This window comes from Muntiacus reevesi, chromosome 2 (assembly GCF_963930625.1).
Source record: "Muntiacus reevesi chromosome 2, mMunRee1.1, whole genome shotgun sequence".
In the NCBI taxonomy this organism is placed as follows: Eukaryota; Metazoa; Chordata; class Mammalia; order Artiodactyla; family Cervidae; genus Muntiacus; species Muntiacus reevesi.
This window is the reverse complement of record NC_089250.1, coordinates 227,928,837-227,945,789: the sequence shown is the minus strand read 5'-3', so window position 1 is coordinate 227,945,789 and position 16,953 is coordinate 227,928,837. Positions and strand designations below refer to the sequence as shown.

Here is a 16,953-nt window from a genome sequence, read left to right as displayed (position 1 = left end):
AGGGTTCATCTAACACACTGTGCTTTTCAAGGACAGACAAGTGTTTGGGGTCCTTGTGACTTTATTTGGAAGTAAACCTTCTTGGGTGTATAGGTTTGATAAGACTTACTCTCAGGTTAACTCTCAACTGTTTATCCTCTCCATAATCCCTGGGCGGGGGCGGTTAGAGTTGACTGACACCCATCAAGGTACCTGCACCCCATTCAGTTGCTCGCTGAGACCAGGGCTGGATGGAGGGCTGCTTGGAGGGCAGGCTGGTGTCCCCACTGGGAGCTGCCATGGTGCACCCAGCTGAACCCCTGGTTCTCTAAAACCCAGAGCTCCCCAGAAGCTCAGGTTGTACACACCTGCCTGACAACAACTGCTGAGCTGTGGGGTTTGAGTGATTATAATTTCAAGTAACAGAGTCCCAGGGAGCATCTGTTCTTAGACTTTTCAGGCTGTAAAAGTTGAAAGGCTTTCAGTGGCTTCGTATCTTCCAGACCACTGTCCCCTTACAGACCCACAGAGATGGGTCCCCAAGCAGTAATTGTTTATAACCCATTAAATTCTCTTAAGAGCAACTGGAAATTTTATTCCTGTGAAGATCCCCCTAAAGATTTCTAACCTAGCTGTAAATGCTCAATTAGTGAGCAATGTTTTTTACTTATAGTTACTCTCAGGGAACAGAATACAGGTAGTCTTATGTTGTGAGTGGATGTTTTTTTATTTGTAGCTGTTTGTTTCCCTGTTTTTCTTTTCCTTGATGGGCCTGCTCTCTTCATATCTGATTCCACAGGTAAGTCAGACCCTCTCCCACATTGGACAGGTTGGTGAGCCCCTGCCCTCAGGGCACTTGAGATCCATGAAACCATGGATCCCCATTTCCCCGCAGACCTCTTAAGTTAGGTCTCTTGAGCAGGGGAGGTGTGGTACCTTTGGGGCAAAAGCTTTCTCAGGAGAGAAAACCCCAGGCCACGGGCCTGCCCTGTGGGGTCTCCCTTCAGACCCTGCACCCTGAGGGTCTGTGCAGGGCCGCAGGTAGACACCTCCTCCTTGCCCGCTGTCCTCTTTGAGTTCTCCTGTTCTTCTGTGGGTCACAGGCTGTTAGCTCCCTGAAGGCTCTGGACATCTGTGCGGAGATCTTGGGGTGTCTGCAGAGGAGGAGGATTTCCTGGCTGCTCGTCTTTCAGCTGACAGAGGCGGGTGAGAAATCCAGAGGCTGCCAGCCATGTTTGTGCTGGCCCCCAGCCCTCTGCCGGGAGCAGGTCAGACTGCAGCCGACTCCTTAGTCCTTCTCTTCAGAAGCAACTTTCAAATGGTTACACAGGAGCCCTCCTTGGGGCTCACTTTAAAAATTCATTTTTGCAACTTTATGTTCTTGGTTAAGTATGAAGACTCATTTAATAATTTAGTGGAGCCCTGGGATTTCAGGGACCCAGCCCCCACCCCCTAGTCTGTGGCATGAGGTCACTGCCCCTGGGTCAGCACGCACACGATTCCTGGAGACCCTGACCCTATGGGAGGCCCCCGCACTGCTGACAAGCCCCTCGGTTTTACAGATGTCCCCCTGGGGCGCACCCTCCTTGGCCTGGCCCCCGACCACCAGGTCAGGCTGCTGCCGGTCGCCTTCTACAGGTAACCCTCAGGACCTGAAGGTCAGGGGAGGGACAGCAGGGGTCCCTCAAGACAGAGAGGCTGCACCCCTGCTGCCTGCCACCAGCCTCAGTCAGACATATGAGGTCAGGTCACCTGACACCTGTGTCTGCCTTTAGCCTCCTTCCCTACTTTGACAAGGATGCCCTCCTCACAGAAGATGCCTTCCTGCACGTTGCTCTCAATATGTACCTGAAGCTTGTTGGCCTCTTTGTGGCCGGGGAAACCGGTGCAGTCTGGACTGAGGCCCATGGTGGGGAGCTCCCGACCCAGGCAGGTGCAGGGCCAGGCCCATCTCCAGACTGGGGTGACGCTCCTGGCACAGTTCACAGCTGTGGGGATCCTGAACTTGGCTCTGCCCGTCTTCTTTCCAGGGCGACCCCGTAAGCCTGATAACAAACGCCCGTCTCTTTCTGCTGCAATTGATACCTCGGTGCCCAGAAAGGAGCTTCTTGCACGTGGCAGAGGTAACACCCAGGTGCTCACCATTGTGTCTGTGTTTAGGTCCATGTCACTGTGTGACATGAGGATGCTGGACGCCTTGGGGAAAGCCGGCATCCAGCATCCAGGCCTGGGAGGGACAGGGGGTAGCATGGGCCCAGCATGTGGGCTTTGTTGCAGCTGCTGGCTGTGAGTGAAGATTGTGACCCGGAAGTGAGTGCTGCCCTCCTGAGCAGGCGGCAGGCTGTGTTGAACCCTGCTCTCTCCCAGGAGCCCCAGCTCTTCTGACCCGATCTGCACAGGGCACTGCCCAGCTCCTCGGTAAATAATTTATTACAAGCATAACATGGAGCTCTTGTTGCCCTGAAAAGTGGGTTACAAATCTCAATTGCTGTAGTGGGGAAGAGGAATCAGTTCTCTAAAATCTGCATCTGGCCCAAGTCACTCTGCTTATAGGAGAAGAAACTGCTGGTCCCAGAGCAGAGGCCACAAGACCCCGAAAGCCGTGGACTGAACCATCACTACCCAGCACGCATAGTGGGGGTGCATCAGGACACCACTCTGCCCACAGGCCTGAAGCTCAGTCACCACCCCTGACCTCAGGGCGGGCAGGCCCTCAGGTGGGTTCAGCCTTCACCACCTGCCCTGCTGCGGGCCTGGGTGGGGCCTCCGGGGCCTGGTCTGGGGTCTGCGTCAGTGGGTGCACCATGGACATGTGCACGTTGAGGTTGTGTGCCTTCTCAAACCGCCGGCCACACTGGTCACAGGCAAAGTCCAGCTCCGTCTCAGCCTTGTGCTTGGTCATGTGGTACTTCAGGGATGCCCGCTGCCGGCACTGGAACCCGCAGACCTCACACCTATGGGATGGGGGCAGTGAGCCAGGGCCAGGGTGCTGCCAGCGGGAGGGCCACCACCCCCCACTTACTGCAGAGGCTTAGCTCCTGAGTGGCGCATCTGATGGACCAGGAGGTGCTTCCGCTGCTTGAAGGTCTGTCCACACTCATCGCAGATGTAGTTCCGCACCTCTGGGGACCAGATAAGGAGTGACCACAGGCCCTGACACTGTCCACTTGGTGCCCAAGTACCTAACTCAGAGGTGACACAGCTATGACCCACGTCACCTTGCTGTAGCATGTTTCCCTAAACCTCCTATTTTCTGGAGCACCATTTCTTAGAGGAAGCCCAATCAGTGCAGTTTCACAGATGACTGATTATAGCTACTGCTACTGTAAGGACTGTCCCCATGCTGGGCCCACCACCCGGATACCCACTGTGGAAGTCAGTCTTAAAAAAGCTTTTCAACAAAACTTGGAACGTCACACCCCCAGCCATGCACCTGGGGCACCACCACATGCTTCTTTCCTATATCACTGCGCATCTACCAGCACCTGATGCAGCCGCACAGGCAGGCTCCTCCCTGACTAGGAGCAATCGTCCTGACAGTGTGAGGTCTAGACTGTTCTGTGCTTAAAATAAAAACTTCTCGTGGTCATGATAACTGTGGTCAGACTGAGTTACAATGGCTTGACCCTTGACCAGGGAATTACTGTGTCATGAGTAATGGACAAGAACACTCACAACATGAAATGCTGTGAAACTGAGGGACTGTGAGCCAGCCATTAAGTGGGCAAATCAGAGTGAAGAAGTTAATCATTTGTACAGAGGTCAACAGAGGAAAAGTATCATTTAGAATGGACTATCTGGATATAGGGGCTGCAGGTCGGGAGAGCTGCCTTCTGGGCAGAACCAGCAATGACAAGCATAGGCACACACGAGTCCAAGGTCGTGGACGCATGTTCAGAGAGAAGGGATAGTAACCTCACATGCTGATGGCAGTGATCACTGGGGCACCACCACTTTACCTATACTTTTCCCACCAGTTGCTACCATGAATTTAGGTCACTATAATCTGAAAAGCATATATCATTTTCTTCCAGTAATGATGTAAATGGAGAAGAAAATGGCAACCCACTCTAGTACTCTTGCCTGGAGAATCCCATGGACAAAAGAGCCTGGTGGGCTACAGTTCATGGGGTTGCAAAGAGTTGGACATGACTAAGCGACGAACACACACAATGAGGTAAAAACAGACCATGATAGACTCACAGGACAGCGCCAGAGTTTCTTCAATGTCAGTTCCCCGGAGCCCCATCTGCACGGGGCAGGGGAGGGGACACACCTGTGTGGATGAGCTTGACGTGGCGCTGCAGGTAGCGGTCGATCATGAACACCTTGTTGCAGCCGGGGTGTGGACAGGGCCTCTCCCGGACCTCCTCGTGGTGCTCCTTGACATGCTTCTGTGAGAGGGACCGGGGGCGTGAGTCTCCCAGCCTGGCCAACACCCCAGAGCAGTGTGCAGGCCTCCTCCCCACGAAGGCACAGACCCAACCAGGCCCTGTCAGCAGAGCTGGGGGTGCACTCTCCTGGGAGCCCCCTCACCTTCATGCCATCGGCCCCGCGGTACACGGCCGTGCAGCCCTGGTGCGGACACTTGTAGATGGTGGGCAGTTCCTCCCTGCAATGCAGAGCATACGTGGAACCACGGCCCCCATAGGCTGTGCAACCCCCGCTCCAACCCCTCACCTCTCACACCGCGGCTTGCCCTTCCAGCCCGGCTTGGGCCCAGGTTTCTTTCGGATTTTTGGTTCTTCTGACTTCTTGGCTTCTTTGCTTTCACTTTTCCTACCAGACACCCTGGAGGAAAAGACAACACTGGTCAGTAATGTTTCTGATCTTTTTGCATACGCGGTGTTCATTTTTCTTTAAACACTGAGGTGGTTTCCTCGGATCTCCAGGGCTAACCTCCAGTCCCCATGCTGACCACCTGACCTTCACACTAACGCTTGGCCACCAGAGCTAAAATGACTTGGAGGGGAAGTGGAGGCCCTGCTCAGCCACCTCATGACCCAGGAGTGGGCCTTCAGGGCCAAGTGTCACTCCCTGTCGTCAACACCAAAAACACAACTTTGGAAACACCAGGGAAAATAGTGGAGTTGGGGAAGCTAGAAAGAAGATCCAGATCCACTCTCCTGGAACCTGCCAGGAGACCCCCAGCAACCAGGGGGGAGCTCCACACTCACTGCTGTCTCCTCACTGCAGACCCTAGGCAGTGGGCACCTCAGCTAGTCTCACGGGGCCCTAAGGACCAGGCCAAACAGAGCAGCTTCCCCCTTGGTGTCCTTCAAAGTCTTAAAGAGACATGCACACCTTTTCTTAGATCCGGGAATGTAAGGAAATCTGTCAGGAACAGAAGGCAACTTCTAGGACCATAATGACAAGCCACTGCTAACACAATCCTCGATGGTCAACGACTGAAAGTTTTTCCTCTAGTATCAGGAGCAAGACAAGAGATGCCCACTTTCACCATTTCTCGACATAGTACTGAAAGTCCTAGCCACAGCTGTTAGGCAAAGAAAAAGAAAAGGCATCTAAATTAACAGGAAAGAAAATTACCTCTAGTCATGATGCCATGATGTTATATGTAGAAAACCTTAAAAAAGCTACACAGAAAAATTGAGCAAAGTTGCAGGGTGGAAAAATCAACACATTAAAATCCAGTCCTGTTCCTACACACTAAAAATGAACAGTCCAAAAAAGGAAATTAAGAAAACTATTCATTTTTAATAGCATCAAAAGAAATAAGATACTTAGAAGTAAACTTTAAAAGTTAAAGACTGGTATACAAAACTATGAAAATGCTGCTGAAATTAAGACCTAAGCAAGTAGAAACACATGTTCATGAACTGGAAAACTTAAAACTGTAAAGATGGCAATAATCCCCCAAAGCAATCTATACATTCAATCCCTGTGAAAATTCTGTGTTTTTTTTACAAAGTAGAAAAAAAATCCTAAGTTTCACATGGAATTTCAAAGGACACTGAATAGCCACACAACTTTGAAAGACAACAAAGCTGAAGGATTCACTTCCTGATTCCAAAATTTACTACAAAGCTACAGTAATCAAAGCAGCGTGGTACTGGCATAAGGATAGACATACATACTGAGGAACTGAGAGATCAGAAATAAATCCCTGCAAGTACAATCAACTGACTTTTGATAAAGGTGCCAAGACCACTCACTAGGGAAAGGACAGTCTTTTCAACAAAAGGTGCTGGGACAACCACATATCCACATGCAAAAGAGTGGGGCTCAATCTATACCTCATACCATACACAGAAATAACTCAAATGGATCAAAGACCTAAATCTAAGTGAAAACTGTGAAACCCTTATGGGTAAATCTTCCATGACCTTAGACTTGGTAATGGTTTCTCCTGAATATGACACCAAAAGCACAGTAAACTAAAAAAGTAAAAATAGGAACACTGGACTTCAGTGAAAAAAGGGGGAAATATATTCTACAGTTCAGTGGCAAAACAAACTACTTAGTTAAAACATAGGCAAAGAACTTGGACAACATTTCTCCAAAGATGATACAAACATGAAAAGCCACTCAACATCACTATCACTTGGGAAATGCAAATCAAAATGACAATGAGATACTACTTAACATCCACTAGCAGGACCTAAAACAACAAGGTTTGGTGAGGATGTATAGAAATCAGAACCCCTGCACATTGGCAGCAGGAAATGTAGAATGTGCAGCTGCTGTAGAAAACTATGGTAGTTCCTCAGAAAGTTAAAAGTACCATAGGACCCAAAGAATCAAAAACAGGTCTTAAACAGATAAATGTTACACCAACCTTTCTAGCACTATTGACAGCAGCCAAAATGTGGTCCCTCCCTACCATGGCTGTGCTGCATGGCAACCCGACCAGGGATCAAACCTATGTCCCCAGCAGTAGAAACGTGGCATCCTAACCACTAGACCACCAGGGAAGTCCCTTTAATAGAATCTTACAGAAAGGAATCAAACTGACAGGTCACAACATGGAAGAATCTCAAAACCCTATTCTGAGTGAAAGAAGCCAGTAGCAAAGGGACACACAGAGTCCCCAGAATGGATAGGTACACTAGGAGTGGGCAGGGCCTGAGGGGCGGACAGGGAAGTCACTGCTTCATGAGGGTGCGTGTGGGATGGACAAAGTCTGGAAACAGTGCTGACGGTTGCACAATATTGTAAAAGTTCTGAAATGCGACTGTACACTTAAAAAATGGTAAAACAGTAGTCTTTGTTGTGTATTAATTTACCACAAATAAAAACATGAACCGTTGTTCTCCTCTTTAAACAATATATTAACAAGAACCTTTTCAACAACTGCACAGGCTGCTCCTCCCCTTGTTGGTCTATGACTATTCTTTGCCACCCGGCCACGGTCCTGGCCTCCACCCTCCGCTGCTGTGCGGCTCAGGCACCCAGTGAGAGCTGAGCTGTGCCCGGTGCTCGCACCACATCACATGTTCCTTGAGAGCAGGAGCAGCCTCCAGGTCTCCCAGTGCGTCCCTGAAGGACAAGGGGCTAGGGTCCCTGCAGGCATGGGAGGATGGCACTCACAGGCCCAACTTGGGGCTGCTGGTGCTTTATCTCCCCGTGGCCGCTCAGGCTCCTGTGGGAACCCTGGCAGCTGGTGTCCCCTCCTGTCTGCGTGGCTGAGGACCTCGACAGGCACATCTGCTGCAAGGTCACATGGACCTAGGCCGCATCCCAGGACGTCAGCAGGCATTCGTGTTGTGGTGCCAGAGGCACCAAGAGGCCATCAGGGATGAGCCCAGGGCTCCAGCCTCCCACAGGCACAACTTCCACTAAAATGTTCCATTTGACCACAGCCTCTGAACACATTGCAGCTTCCCTGGTAGCTCAGACGGTAAAGCGTCTGCCTGCAATGCGAGAGACCTGGGTTCAATCCCTGGGTTGGGAAGATCCCCTGGAGAAGCAAATGGCAACCCACTCCAGTACTCTTGCCTGGAAAATCCCATGGATGGAGGAGCCTGGCAGGCTGCAGTCCATGGGGTTGCAAAGAGCCAGACACAACTAAGCGAGTTCACTTTTTCTTTCTTTCTGAACACATACCTGGTGTGTCCTGGCCTATAGCACGTGTCTGTGCGCCCTTCCGGAAACCCAGGGAAGGAGGGGCCGCCTGCATGCCATCTCCACCTGGAGCAGGGCAGGGACTTTCCCTCTCCTAACCCCACACCAGTCGCCCTAGGACTGCTGGCAGCAGGACATAAGAGGTGGGCTCATGGAGATCAGGGTGAGAGAGCAAGGGCTCCTGCTGCAGCGGACCTGGTCCCTCCAACTTGGCCCTCCTGATGCCCCCTCTGGCCCAGCAGCGTCTGTCCATTCAGGCCCGCTCAAGGGCTGTGACCCAGCCCCACATCCCAACTGGGGACTCCCGAGCCACTGCCTCTCGTCTCCACCCACAAAGGGAAAAGGAAGTTGTGCCTGCTTCTCCATTTTGTTTTGCGCTTTCCTGGCTGATGGTGTGGTTTCATTTTACGTCAGAAGCCCAAGCTGGGCATCTACTAACTGGAGATGTTTCAGTGTTCCTGGGCCCTGGGTAACACAATGATAAGCAGCCTCCTCCTGCCAGGATCCACGGAGCAAGGACACAAAATCCTGTGGGAGGTAGGCTGCCTCAACAAGGGAACAGGGCCAAAGGTAGACCCGAGAGCAACTGCAGGGCCAGGTGGCCGTATCGCCAAGGCCCTGGGCACAGAGGGCAGAAGGCGAGCAGGGGGATCAGAGGCCACCAGAGCAGACATGGGTGGGTGGCTGAGTCACATTCACAGGGCTGTGCTAAGACAGGTCCCTGCGCTGAACTGAGAAAGTCCTCCTGGGTCACTGAGAAGCCACCCTTCACTGGGCTGGTGAGGTCAGGCCATCAGAGAAGCAAAGTGTGTGCTGACCAAGGCAGACAGGGGCAAGCCACCATCCGGTCCCTGCTGCCCTCAGGGCAGATGCAGGTCTCCAGGTCACCCACTGGACACCCCCAAACCCAGGGAGCTCATGGCACCACCATTCCCTTACTTCTTTCCTGGGTACGGCTCAAAGGACTCATCCGAGGACTGGGTGTTCTGCTTCTTGTCATTTTCATCATCTTCACTCAGGAAATCTCTAGGAAAGAAGAGAAACTTCAGCAACGCTCTGGGGCAGGTGACGGAGGCAGTGAAACTTCCTGTCTAACACCATGTGGATCCCCACACTACATGTTTTACTTCTCAGAAGGCCTAAAATCCCCAATCCTCTAATACCCTCTCCTAACAGAAAGGGCAAAACCAGGGTCACAGGCTGAGGATCCCTGGTAAGCCATGCCTCTCATCACACCAGAACCCCAAACTCAGAAAGAGTCAGCCCACAGGGCGCCAGGCAGAGATGAAGACCCTCACAAGAGGTGGCTTCGCACTGAGTGGGCTTTTAGAATGTCACCTCACTTCCCGTAACTATAAAACACCTGCCCAAATGACAGGCGAGCTGTCAGTGATTTCAAAGGGTTACAAAGGCCTGAAAAAGATCTGCACGTCTGTAATCTCTACCCTAAAACGTGAGTTACGACATTAGCTCTGCTAGTCCACAGACAGAGCCTGGCTGGCATGCCTCAGCCACCCCTACAGGCTGCCACCCTCCCCATGGAGAAAGGCCTAAGGATGGCTGGTGGCTGCAGGACAGCCACAGCCTCCTGACCCGGGGTGGGGGGTGGATTTCTAGTACCCACTGGTTCTCCTCCAGCACCTAGGTCATCTGTCACTGGCACCAAAAACCACGCTGTCGTTCTACTTGTTTGGACAAAGTGCATCTGTGGTCCAGTCACAGCGCATAAGGCAGGGTGGAAAGGTCGGCTGGAGTGCGGCCTCCACCCTGAAAGATTTGGTCTTGGAGACCGGGAAGGGGGGGGGGCCCAGGAGCAGACAGGTGTTCTTGCCTGCCTCTAGGTTTGTCCTCCACTCCACATCACAAACACCACGATAAACAGCCAGAGGCTGGCTTCTGTTCTAGTAACATCTGGGGCTGGCATAAAACTCAGCCTTGGAGGTGGAGTTGAGCCAGCAACCAGAGGACCACCTGAACAGAGTGATGTCCACACCTGGCTGGGCCTCCCTTGCAGCTCCATCAGGTCCAAAGTGCCCCCAATCAAAAAAGGAAGCCTGTTAAGCACCCCCTGCCACTCCCCTCCTCCCAAAAGAGAAAGGGGGAGGCCAGCAAGAGCTAGGCCTCAGCCCCTGGGATAGTGGCGTTGGGTTGCCAAGGAGGAATGTTAGGCTATGTAAACCCACTCTTCTCTCACCCCTCAGAAAGGTCACTGAACTCGTCTTTTACCCGATCATCCGAGGTTGGAGATGGAACCTGCTTCTCACCCAATTGCCCTGGGAAACAAAGAACAAGACTCCAGTCACCTGTCACCCCAGGGGAACAGCACGGTAGTCCTCCCCACAGGCATGACAGGGCGCCTAGGGCTCCCATGCCTCCAAATCCACTCACCTCCTGACCCCCCCACAAGGCCACTGCACAGTCAAGCCCACCACGCCACCCTCATGTCCTGCCAACAGTAGCAAGAGCAGCAAATCCAGCCCTGCCCCAGATGTTCAGATCCAGTCACTCTGGGATGTTTCAGAACATTGAAAAAGATCATTCGTATCCAAGTACCGCAGGCACACAGTTCAAAAATCCAAGCACTTCTAAGAACCGTGAAGCCCTTCAGCATGAGCACCGCCTCACTCTGAACTATCCGATGGCTGAACATCCACTCACAGGAGCAGCCTGGCACCCACATGGAAGCTGAGAGACATGGGTAGGAAGCCGGCTCGGCCCTCCTAATACCACGTTGGCGAACAGCTGCACCCAACACACAGGGCCACGGGATCAGGCCCCACAGGGCACTGACAGGCCCAGGGAGTGACCTGCACTGGCTAGGGACAACCCCTGACCCCAGCTGCCTTCATGCCCCAGGAAGGCCCAGGTTCTTCTTCTCTCCGAGCCCTGGCCCCAAGCAGGCTTGGAGGAAGCCTGGATGGCAGGGGAGCATGCCTTGAAGGAAGGCACTCAAGCGGGGTCGCCCCATCTGCCGTCAGACATGCACGAGGCGGTGCCAGGGCTGCCCTGGTCACTATACTGGCCCCTCTATGCACAATACCACTGCTACCACCACAACACCCACTTCCTGCCAAGGGCCCTGCCTGGCTCAGGACCAGGAATACTGGTCAAATAGCCCAGAGGAGCCGCCTACCTGGGGTCCCACCTTGGGGGAGGCTTGGCTGAGACGGGGGTCCCGGCCCCGGTCCCACTGGGTCACCATCTGAAGGAAGCCGGCTTGTGTCCATGCTGGGGAGTGTCTCAGTCTCAGCCCCAGTCGCAGCTGCTCTGCTTTGGGAGCTCTGAGGGGCAGCCCCGGTGGGGCTGAACCCCCGATGCTGGGGGAGTCGTGGGGCTGAATCCTTGTCCCACGTCCACTTGACACCCAAAGCGCTGTCCAGCAAGAGGGCCCCGCAGCTGGAGTCAGCATCCATGGTGTAGTCATGGCCCTGGTCGCAGCCCCACACGGCCCGGATGACACCACAGTACTCAGAGGACAGCGTTCTCTGGAGGCTAGGTAGGGCCCCGCAGCCAGCCGCGTGTCTGTGCACCCACCCCACCAAGCCACGCAGGCCCTGGGGGCTCGAAGCAATCAGGTCCACTGAGGAAAGGCAGAGAGACGCCAGCCCGTGACCAGTCAGCATCTGGGTCCCTCCACCTCCCACCCACCCTGCAACCCCACCCTGGGGGCGCACTCACCCACACACGCTCCCTCTTCCGGCCCCATCCGTGGCTGGACACCAACCCTGCAAAGGAGCAGAGTTGCTCACCAAGACAAGCATGCGGCCCAGTGGCCACTGAGTGTGCAGGCTGAGCCTTTTCCTGTGAGGCCACCCACCAAGCCCTCCCTGCCCTGTGCTCTCCTGTCAGCCTCCCCACACACCCAGTGACTGCTGCTCATGAGTGTCTGCCTCGCCAGGCACCTGGGCTGCCCTGTGCCCACGCAGCCCTGTTCACACGGTCTCCTGCATGCCCCCAGCAAAGGAGGGAAGGGGCGCCTACTTTGTGCAAGGCTTCCGGCGGCCTGTCGGGGGAACATTGACTCGCTGCAGGAAAGATGTGAGGAGGCCGTGGCACTGGTAGAACTGGGCATGGCAGTTCTTGCAGACAAACTGGGACAGAGCTGGGTCCTGGTGGACAGCCACGCCCAGGAGGCGCTGAAAATCTCGGATGAAAACACGGTCCCCAGGGGGTGGCCTTTCTGAGCTCTCCCCAGGTGCCCTGCCGGAGATGCTGCGGAGACTCCGGGAGGAGAACTTCCCATGACAAAGGCGACAGTGCCCCATGGCCAGGGCCCGGGCAGTTCCTGGGCAAGCACAGGAAACATGAAGTCAGGCATGCAGAACACAGCTCCCAAAAGAGGTGAGATCCACACTCCACCAGACCCCACCCCTGCCCCCACCAGCTCCTGGAGTGGGACCTCCTCAGACATGCCCCTTAAACACAAGTTCAGGTCTCAGTCAGAGACAGGGCTCTGGCTCCAGGCTCCCAGATGAACACACAGTCTTTTGGGAGAATGGCCAGTGGAGGGTCTTCTGAGTGGAAAATCCTTTCAAAGAACTCTAAATGCCTCCAAACAAAGCCAGTATTGCTCTAATACTAAAACCAGACAAGGACACAACAAGGAAAGGAAATAATATTTATTTTTAATAAACATAGATGTACAAGTCTTCAACAAAATAACAGCAAACTGAACTCAACACTTAATTTAAAAGATCATGCACAATGATCAGCTGAAATGTATTCCAGGGAGGCAAGGATGGCTCAACTTTCCCAAATCAATTCATGTGACACACATTAACAAAATAAAAATCATACTCCTCTCAATAAATGGAGAAAATGTGGTGGACAAAATTCAATATCCATTCATGATAAAAACCTCAATAACTGTATACAGATAGAAAATGCCACCACATAATAAGAGCCATACATGACAAGCCCCGAGCTAACATCATACTCAATGGTAAAGAGCTAAAAGCTGTTTCTAAGATCAGGAACAAAACAAAGATGCCCACTCTCACCATTTTTATTCAACACAGTACTGGACATTCTGGCCAAAGCAATTAGGCAAGAAAAATAAAAACCACCCAAGTCATACAGACAGAAGCAAGACAATCTGTTTGTGTATAATATTACATACAGAAAATTCTATAAGACTCCACCAAAAAAACTGTTAGAATAAACAAGTTGAGTTATAGAATACAAAATCAATATACAAACATAAGTTGATTTCCATACACGAATAACAAACTATTACAAATTAAGAAAATAATCAGATTTACAATTGTATCAAAAAGAATAAAATACCTATTAATAAATATAACCAAAGAGATGAAAGACCTGTTCACCGACACCTATAAGACACTGACAAAAAATAAGTAGTCCATGATCATGGGTAGGAATAATTAATTGACATCAAATAATAAGAATTGACATTAATTAACGACAGTGTTAAAATGTCTACACTCCCCAAAGTCATCTACAAATTCAAAGCAACACCTATCAAAATCTCGTTGGTATTTTTCACAAAAATAGAAAAATCTTAAAATTTATATGAAACCAATAAAGACCCTGAACAGCCAAAGCAATTCTGAGAAAGCTCCACAAAGTTGAAGGCATCATGCTTCCTGATTTCAAAAGTATACTACAAAGCTACAATAATTAAAACAGTACAGTACTGGCATAAACAGAGGCACATAAAGGGACTTCACTGATGGTTCAGTGGTGAAGACTCCGCGTTCCCATTTTAAGGGGCCAAGATGCAATCCCTGGTCAGGGAACTTGCCACAACTAAAGATCCCACATACTGCAACAAAGATCAATGATCCTGCATGCCACAACTAAGACCCAACACAGCTAAATAAATATTTTTAATTAAAAAAATTAACACATAAGCTAATGAAACAGAAAAGACAGTACAGAAATAAACTCATGTATATATAGGCAACTAATCTACAACAAATAAGCCAAGATACAATGGGGAAAGGACAGTCTCTTCAACAAATGGTGTTGAGAAAATGGTGTTGAGACAGCCACATGCAAAAGAATGAAACTAGACCATCTTATCCCATACTCAACTCAAAATGGATTAAAGACTTGAAAGACCATAAAACTCCTTCCATGTAACAAAACATAATGGTTAGCTCCCTGACATTGGTCTTGGAGATGATTTTTTGCATTGACACCAAAAGCAAAGGTAACAAAGGCAAAAATAAATAAATGGGACTATGTCAAACTAAAAAGTTTCTGCACAGCAAAGAAAACCATCAACAAAATGAAAAGGCAACCTACTGGATAGGAAAAAATATTCACCAGTTATGCATCACATAGGGGATTAATAACCAAAATATGTAAAGAACTCATACAACTCAATAACAAAAATAATCTGATTTTTTAAATGAGCAAAGGCTCTGAAGAGACCTCTTTCTAAAGAAGGCGTGTAGATAACCAACAGGTGTATGAAAAGGTGGTCAACATTACTTCAGGAGGGAAATGCAAATCAAAACTACAATGAGGAAAAAAAAAAATCCCACAATGAGACATTTACCTCCCACCTATCAGAATGGCCATCACCAAAGAGACAAGTAATTACAAGTGTTGGTAAGGATGTGCAGCAAAGGGAACCCTTGTACACTGTTAGTGAGAATGTAACTTGGTGCAGCCACTATTGAAAACAGCATAGAGTTCCTCAGAAAATTAAAAATAAAACTACTCTGCAGTCCAGCTATTCCAGTGCTCAGTATTTATCCTAAGGAAATAAAAAACACTAACTTGAAAAGGTACATGCATGCACCCCTATATACATTGCAGCATTATCAAGGATACCCAAGGTGTCTATCAATGCATGAATGTATAAAGAAACTGTGGTATATATACTCAATGAATTATTTACTCAGCTATTAAAAAGCAAGAAAAATTTTGCCATTTCCAACGACAAAGATGGACATTATCAGCATCATACTAAGTGAAATCAGTCAAATGGAGTAGAATAAATACCATATGATGTTACTAACATGTGGAAACTACAAAAAGAGAAAATCATGAACTAATAATTACATTAAAGATATTGTTGGTTGAAAGAAGGGGAGTGAGGTCCTGAGTGAAATACGGTTGCAGTGATGAAAAGGTGCAAACTTCCAGTTATAAAGTATGTCCTGGTGACGTCGTGTACCATATGGTAACTATAGTTACCACAACATAATACTTCTCTGTATATCTGAAAATTGCTAAGAGCTCTTAAAAGTTGATCCTAAAAGTTCTTATCACAAGGGAAAAAGACTGCTAACTTCGAGTGGTGATGGATGTTAGCTAGCATGCCTAAAACCAATATCATGTTATGTGCCAACTATACATCAAAGTTTTTTCTAAAAAAAAAAAGTTTTGAGTATATAAATGCCTCCACAGCTATGGAACCGTCATAAACTGAGCTGGAAACTTCATTCCTCTTCACACCACTCCCCTGAGACCAGAAGCGAAGGAATCGCGTCCACACTGCTTTCCCGGGGGTCTCTACTCCTGACTGCAGGAGCAGACGATGCCCCTGCCTCTCTGCCCCGGGATTATAGTACAGCAGCTTGAAGTCCTTTCTGAGGGGGCAAAAGCATGACACTAAGACCAAGTGCAAAAAAAAAAGACCAAGTGCATATTAACCCCCGTACAGTCCGTCGGGGGCGGGGGGGGCGGGTATTCCTATGCTTAATCCTCAGTTCTGTTTTAGCGAAGAGGAAGCTGAGGCCCTGAGAGATTCAGCCATTATCCGAAAAGCACAGCGCAAAACCACGACTGAAACCAGGCCTGCCCAACAGACGGCACGACTCGACCACTAAACTACTCCGCGAGCTCTGAGGGGAGCCGATGGGTCAGCTGTGTTGCAAAAGAGCACCCCGCGCAGCTGCGGCGTCCCGTGGAGGCCGCCTCACCCCTCCCAGCAGGGAGGCCTAGTCCGCTTTCTGAGGAGACACCCTGGGCAGGGGGGGTTGCGCGGGGTCCCGGTGGCCACCGGGGGTACTCTATGGTCACAAGGGCCCCACCTGCCGCCCCTCGCGACCGGACGGCCGGACCCACCTGCCTCGTCTGCGCCGTCCTCGCCCGCGTCCCCGCAGGGCCGCGCCGAGCCCCAGCCCAGCCGCGCCGCCACCACGGCCGCCGCCTCGGCCACGTCGGGCCCGCTGCGGGCGGGGCGGCCCCGGGCCCGGCCTCCGCCACAACTGCCGCGGCCCGAGCTCCCGCGCTGCCGGGACGCCGCGGGCGACAGGAAGCGCCCGAGCCGGTCCCGCTTCATAGCCGTGGAGACGGCTTAAACTCGGCCCCAGCGCTCCGCCCCGTTAGACCCGGCTCGGCCCAACTCGGCCCCACCCGGCTCCGTCCGGCCCGGCTCCGCCCCACTCGGCTCCGCCCGGCCCGGCTCGGTACCGCTCGGCCCCGCTCGGCTAGCTGGGCCGAGAGGTAGGACGTCCGGAGCCTCTCGTCCGCTACGCGGACTGTGCTCGTTCGTTTCCGTTCGACTCCGCCGCTCGGCTCCGCCGGACTTACTGGAAGCGGGGCGAGGCAAAGAGGAGGGGCGGGGCGAGGGAGGAGGAGGATGAAGAGACCGGGATGGGGCGGACTGACCAGCGGAGGGGAGGGAGAGGAGAGTGTGAAGGGAGGAGCGGAGAGTGAGGAGGGGAGGGGCGCAGTGAGGAGGGCAGAGCAGCACGGCTTGAGGGCAAGGGACGCCGTCTGTCACCGACGTGGAGTGCGGGCAGCAGTAGTTGCACTTACACGCTCTTAGCTACAGCGTAAGGAGGTTATCTGAGAGCTCCGTCACCCCCACCTCCGCCCCTTCGGCCCCAGGAGCAGAGCGCGCGGCGAGCCAACGGGGCGGGGCTGCCGGAAGTGGGCCCTTTCTGGTACCGCCTTTTCCTATGGTCC

At 51.7% G+C, this 16,953-nt stretch overlaps 2 protein-coding genes across 8 annotated transcripts in view; one reads left to right on the top strand and one right to left on the bottom strand.

Annotated features, from left to right (window-relative positions):
- FANCA (FA complementation group A) overlaps window positions 1-2,668 on the top strand; it is a 37,786-nt gene extending 35,118 nt beyond the window's left edge. Inside the window, exons 37-43 of one of the 5 annotated variants that reach the window (XM_065925227.1) lie at window positions 716-778; window positions 1,083-1,185; window positions 1,542-1,617; window positions 1,755-1,908; window positions 2,010-2,102; window positions 2,257-2,397; window positions 2,533-2,668. In XM_065925227.1, coding sequence (XP_065781299.1) covers window positions 716-778; window positions 1,083-1,185; window positions 1,542-1,617; window positions 1,755-1,908; window positions 2,010-2,102; window positions 2,257-2,364 — 597 coding nt within the window. In that variant the 3' untranslated portion in view covers window positions 2,365-2,397; window positions 2,533-2,668. Of the gene's footprint in view, window positions 1-715; window positions 779-1,082; window positions 1,186-1,541; window positions 1,618-1,754; window positions 1,909-2,009; window positions 2,103-2,256; window positions 2,398-2,532 lie in introns of those variants that run through there. The other 4 variants (XM_065925228.1, XR_010661665.1, XM_065925229.1 and 1 more) reach the window with 4 other exon arrangements.
- Window positions 13-16,906, bottom strand: ZNF276 (zinc finger protein 276). 3 transcript variants are annotated; one of them, XM_065925238.1, is made up of 11 exons: window positions 16,108-16,864; window positions 12,046-12,349; window positions 11,743-11,789; window positions 11,198-11,644; window positions 10,259-10,337; window positions 9,004-9,090; window positions 4,669-4,770; window positions 4,516-4,591; window positions 4,256-4,373; window positions 3,002-3,101; window positions 13-2,933 (listed from the first exon to the last, which is right to left on the bottom strand). In XM_065925238.1, the coding sequence occupies exons 1-11, from the start codon at window positions 16,322-16,324 to the stop codon at window positions 2,693-2,695; spliced, it is 1,818 nt and encodes a 605-aa protein (XP_065781310.1). In that variant the 5' UTR covers window positions 16,325-16,864; the 3' UTR covers window positions 13-2,692. The 3 variants fall into 3 exon arrangements, with proteins under 3 accessions (XP_065781310.1, XP_065781309.1, XP_065781311.1); XM_065925237.1 differs by having other exon boundaries at window positions 20-2,933; window positions 4,660-4,770; window positions 16,108-16,736; XM_065925239.1 differs by having other exon boundaries at window positions 24-2,933; window positions 4,660-4,770; window positions 16,804-16,906.
- Window positions 16,907-16,953: the final 47 nt, after the last annotated feature.

Excerpts from the sequence above, each read along its gene's own strand:
- ZNF276 (XM_065925237.1), bottom strand. The coding sequence starts at position 16,324 with ATGAAGCGGGACCGGCTCGGGCGCTTCCTGTCGCCCGCGGCGTCCCGG. Across the intron at positions 11,645-11,742 it reads GGAAGAGGGAGCGTGTGTGG|TGGACCTGATTGCTTCGAGC; the intron begins GTGAGTGCGCCC and ends GCCTTTCCTCAG. Across the intron at positions 10,338-11,197 it reads CCCCCAAGGTGGGACCCCAG|GGCAATTGGGTGAGAAGCAG; the intron begins GTAGGCGGCTCC and ends TTTGTTTCCCAG.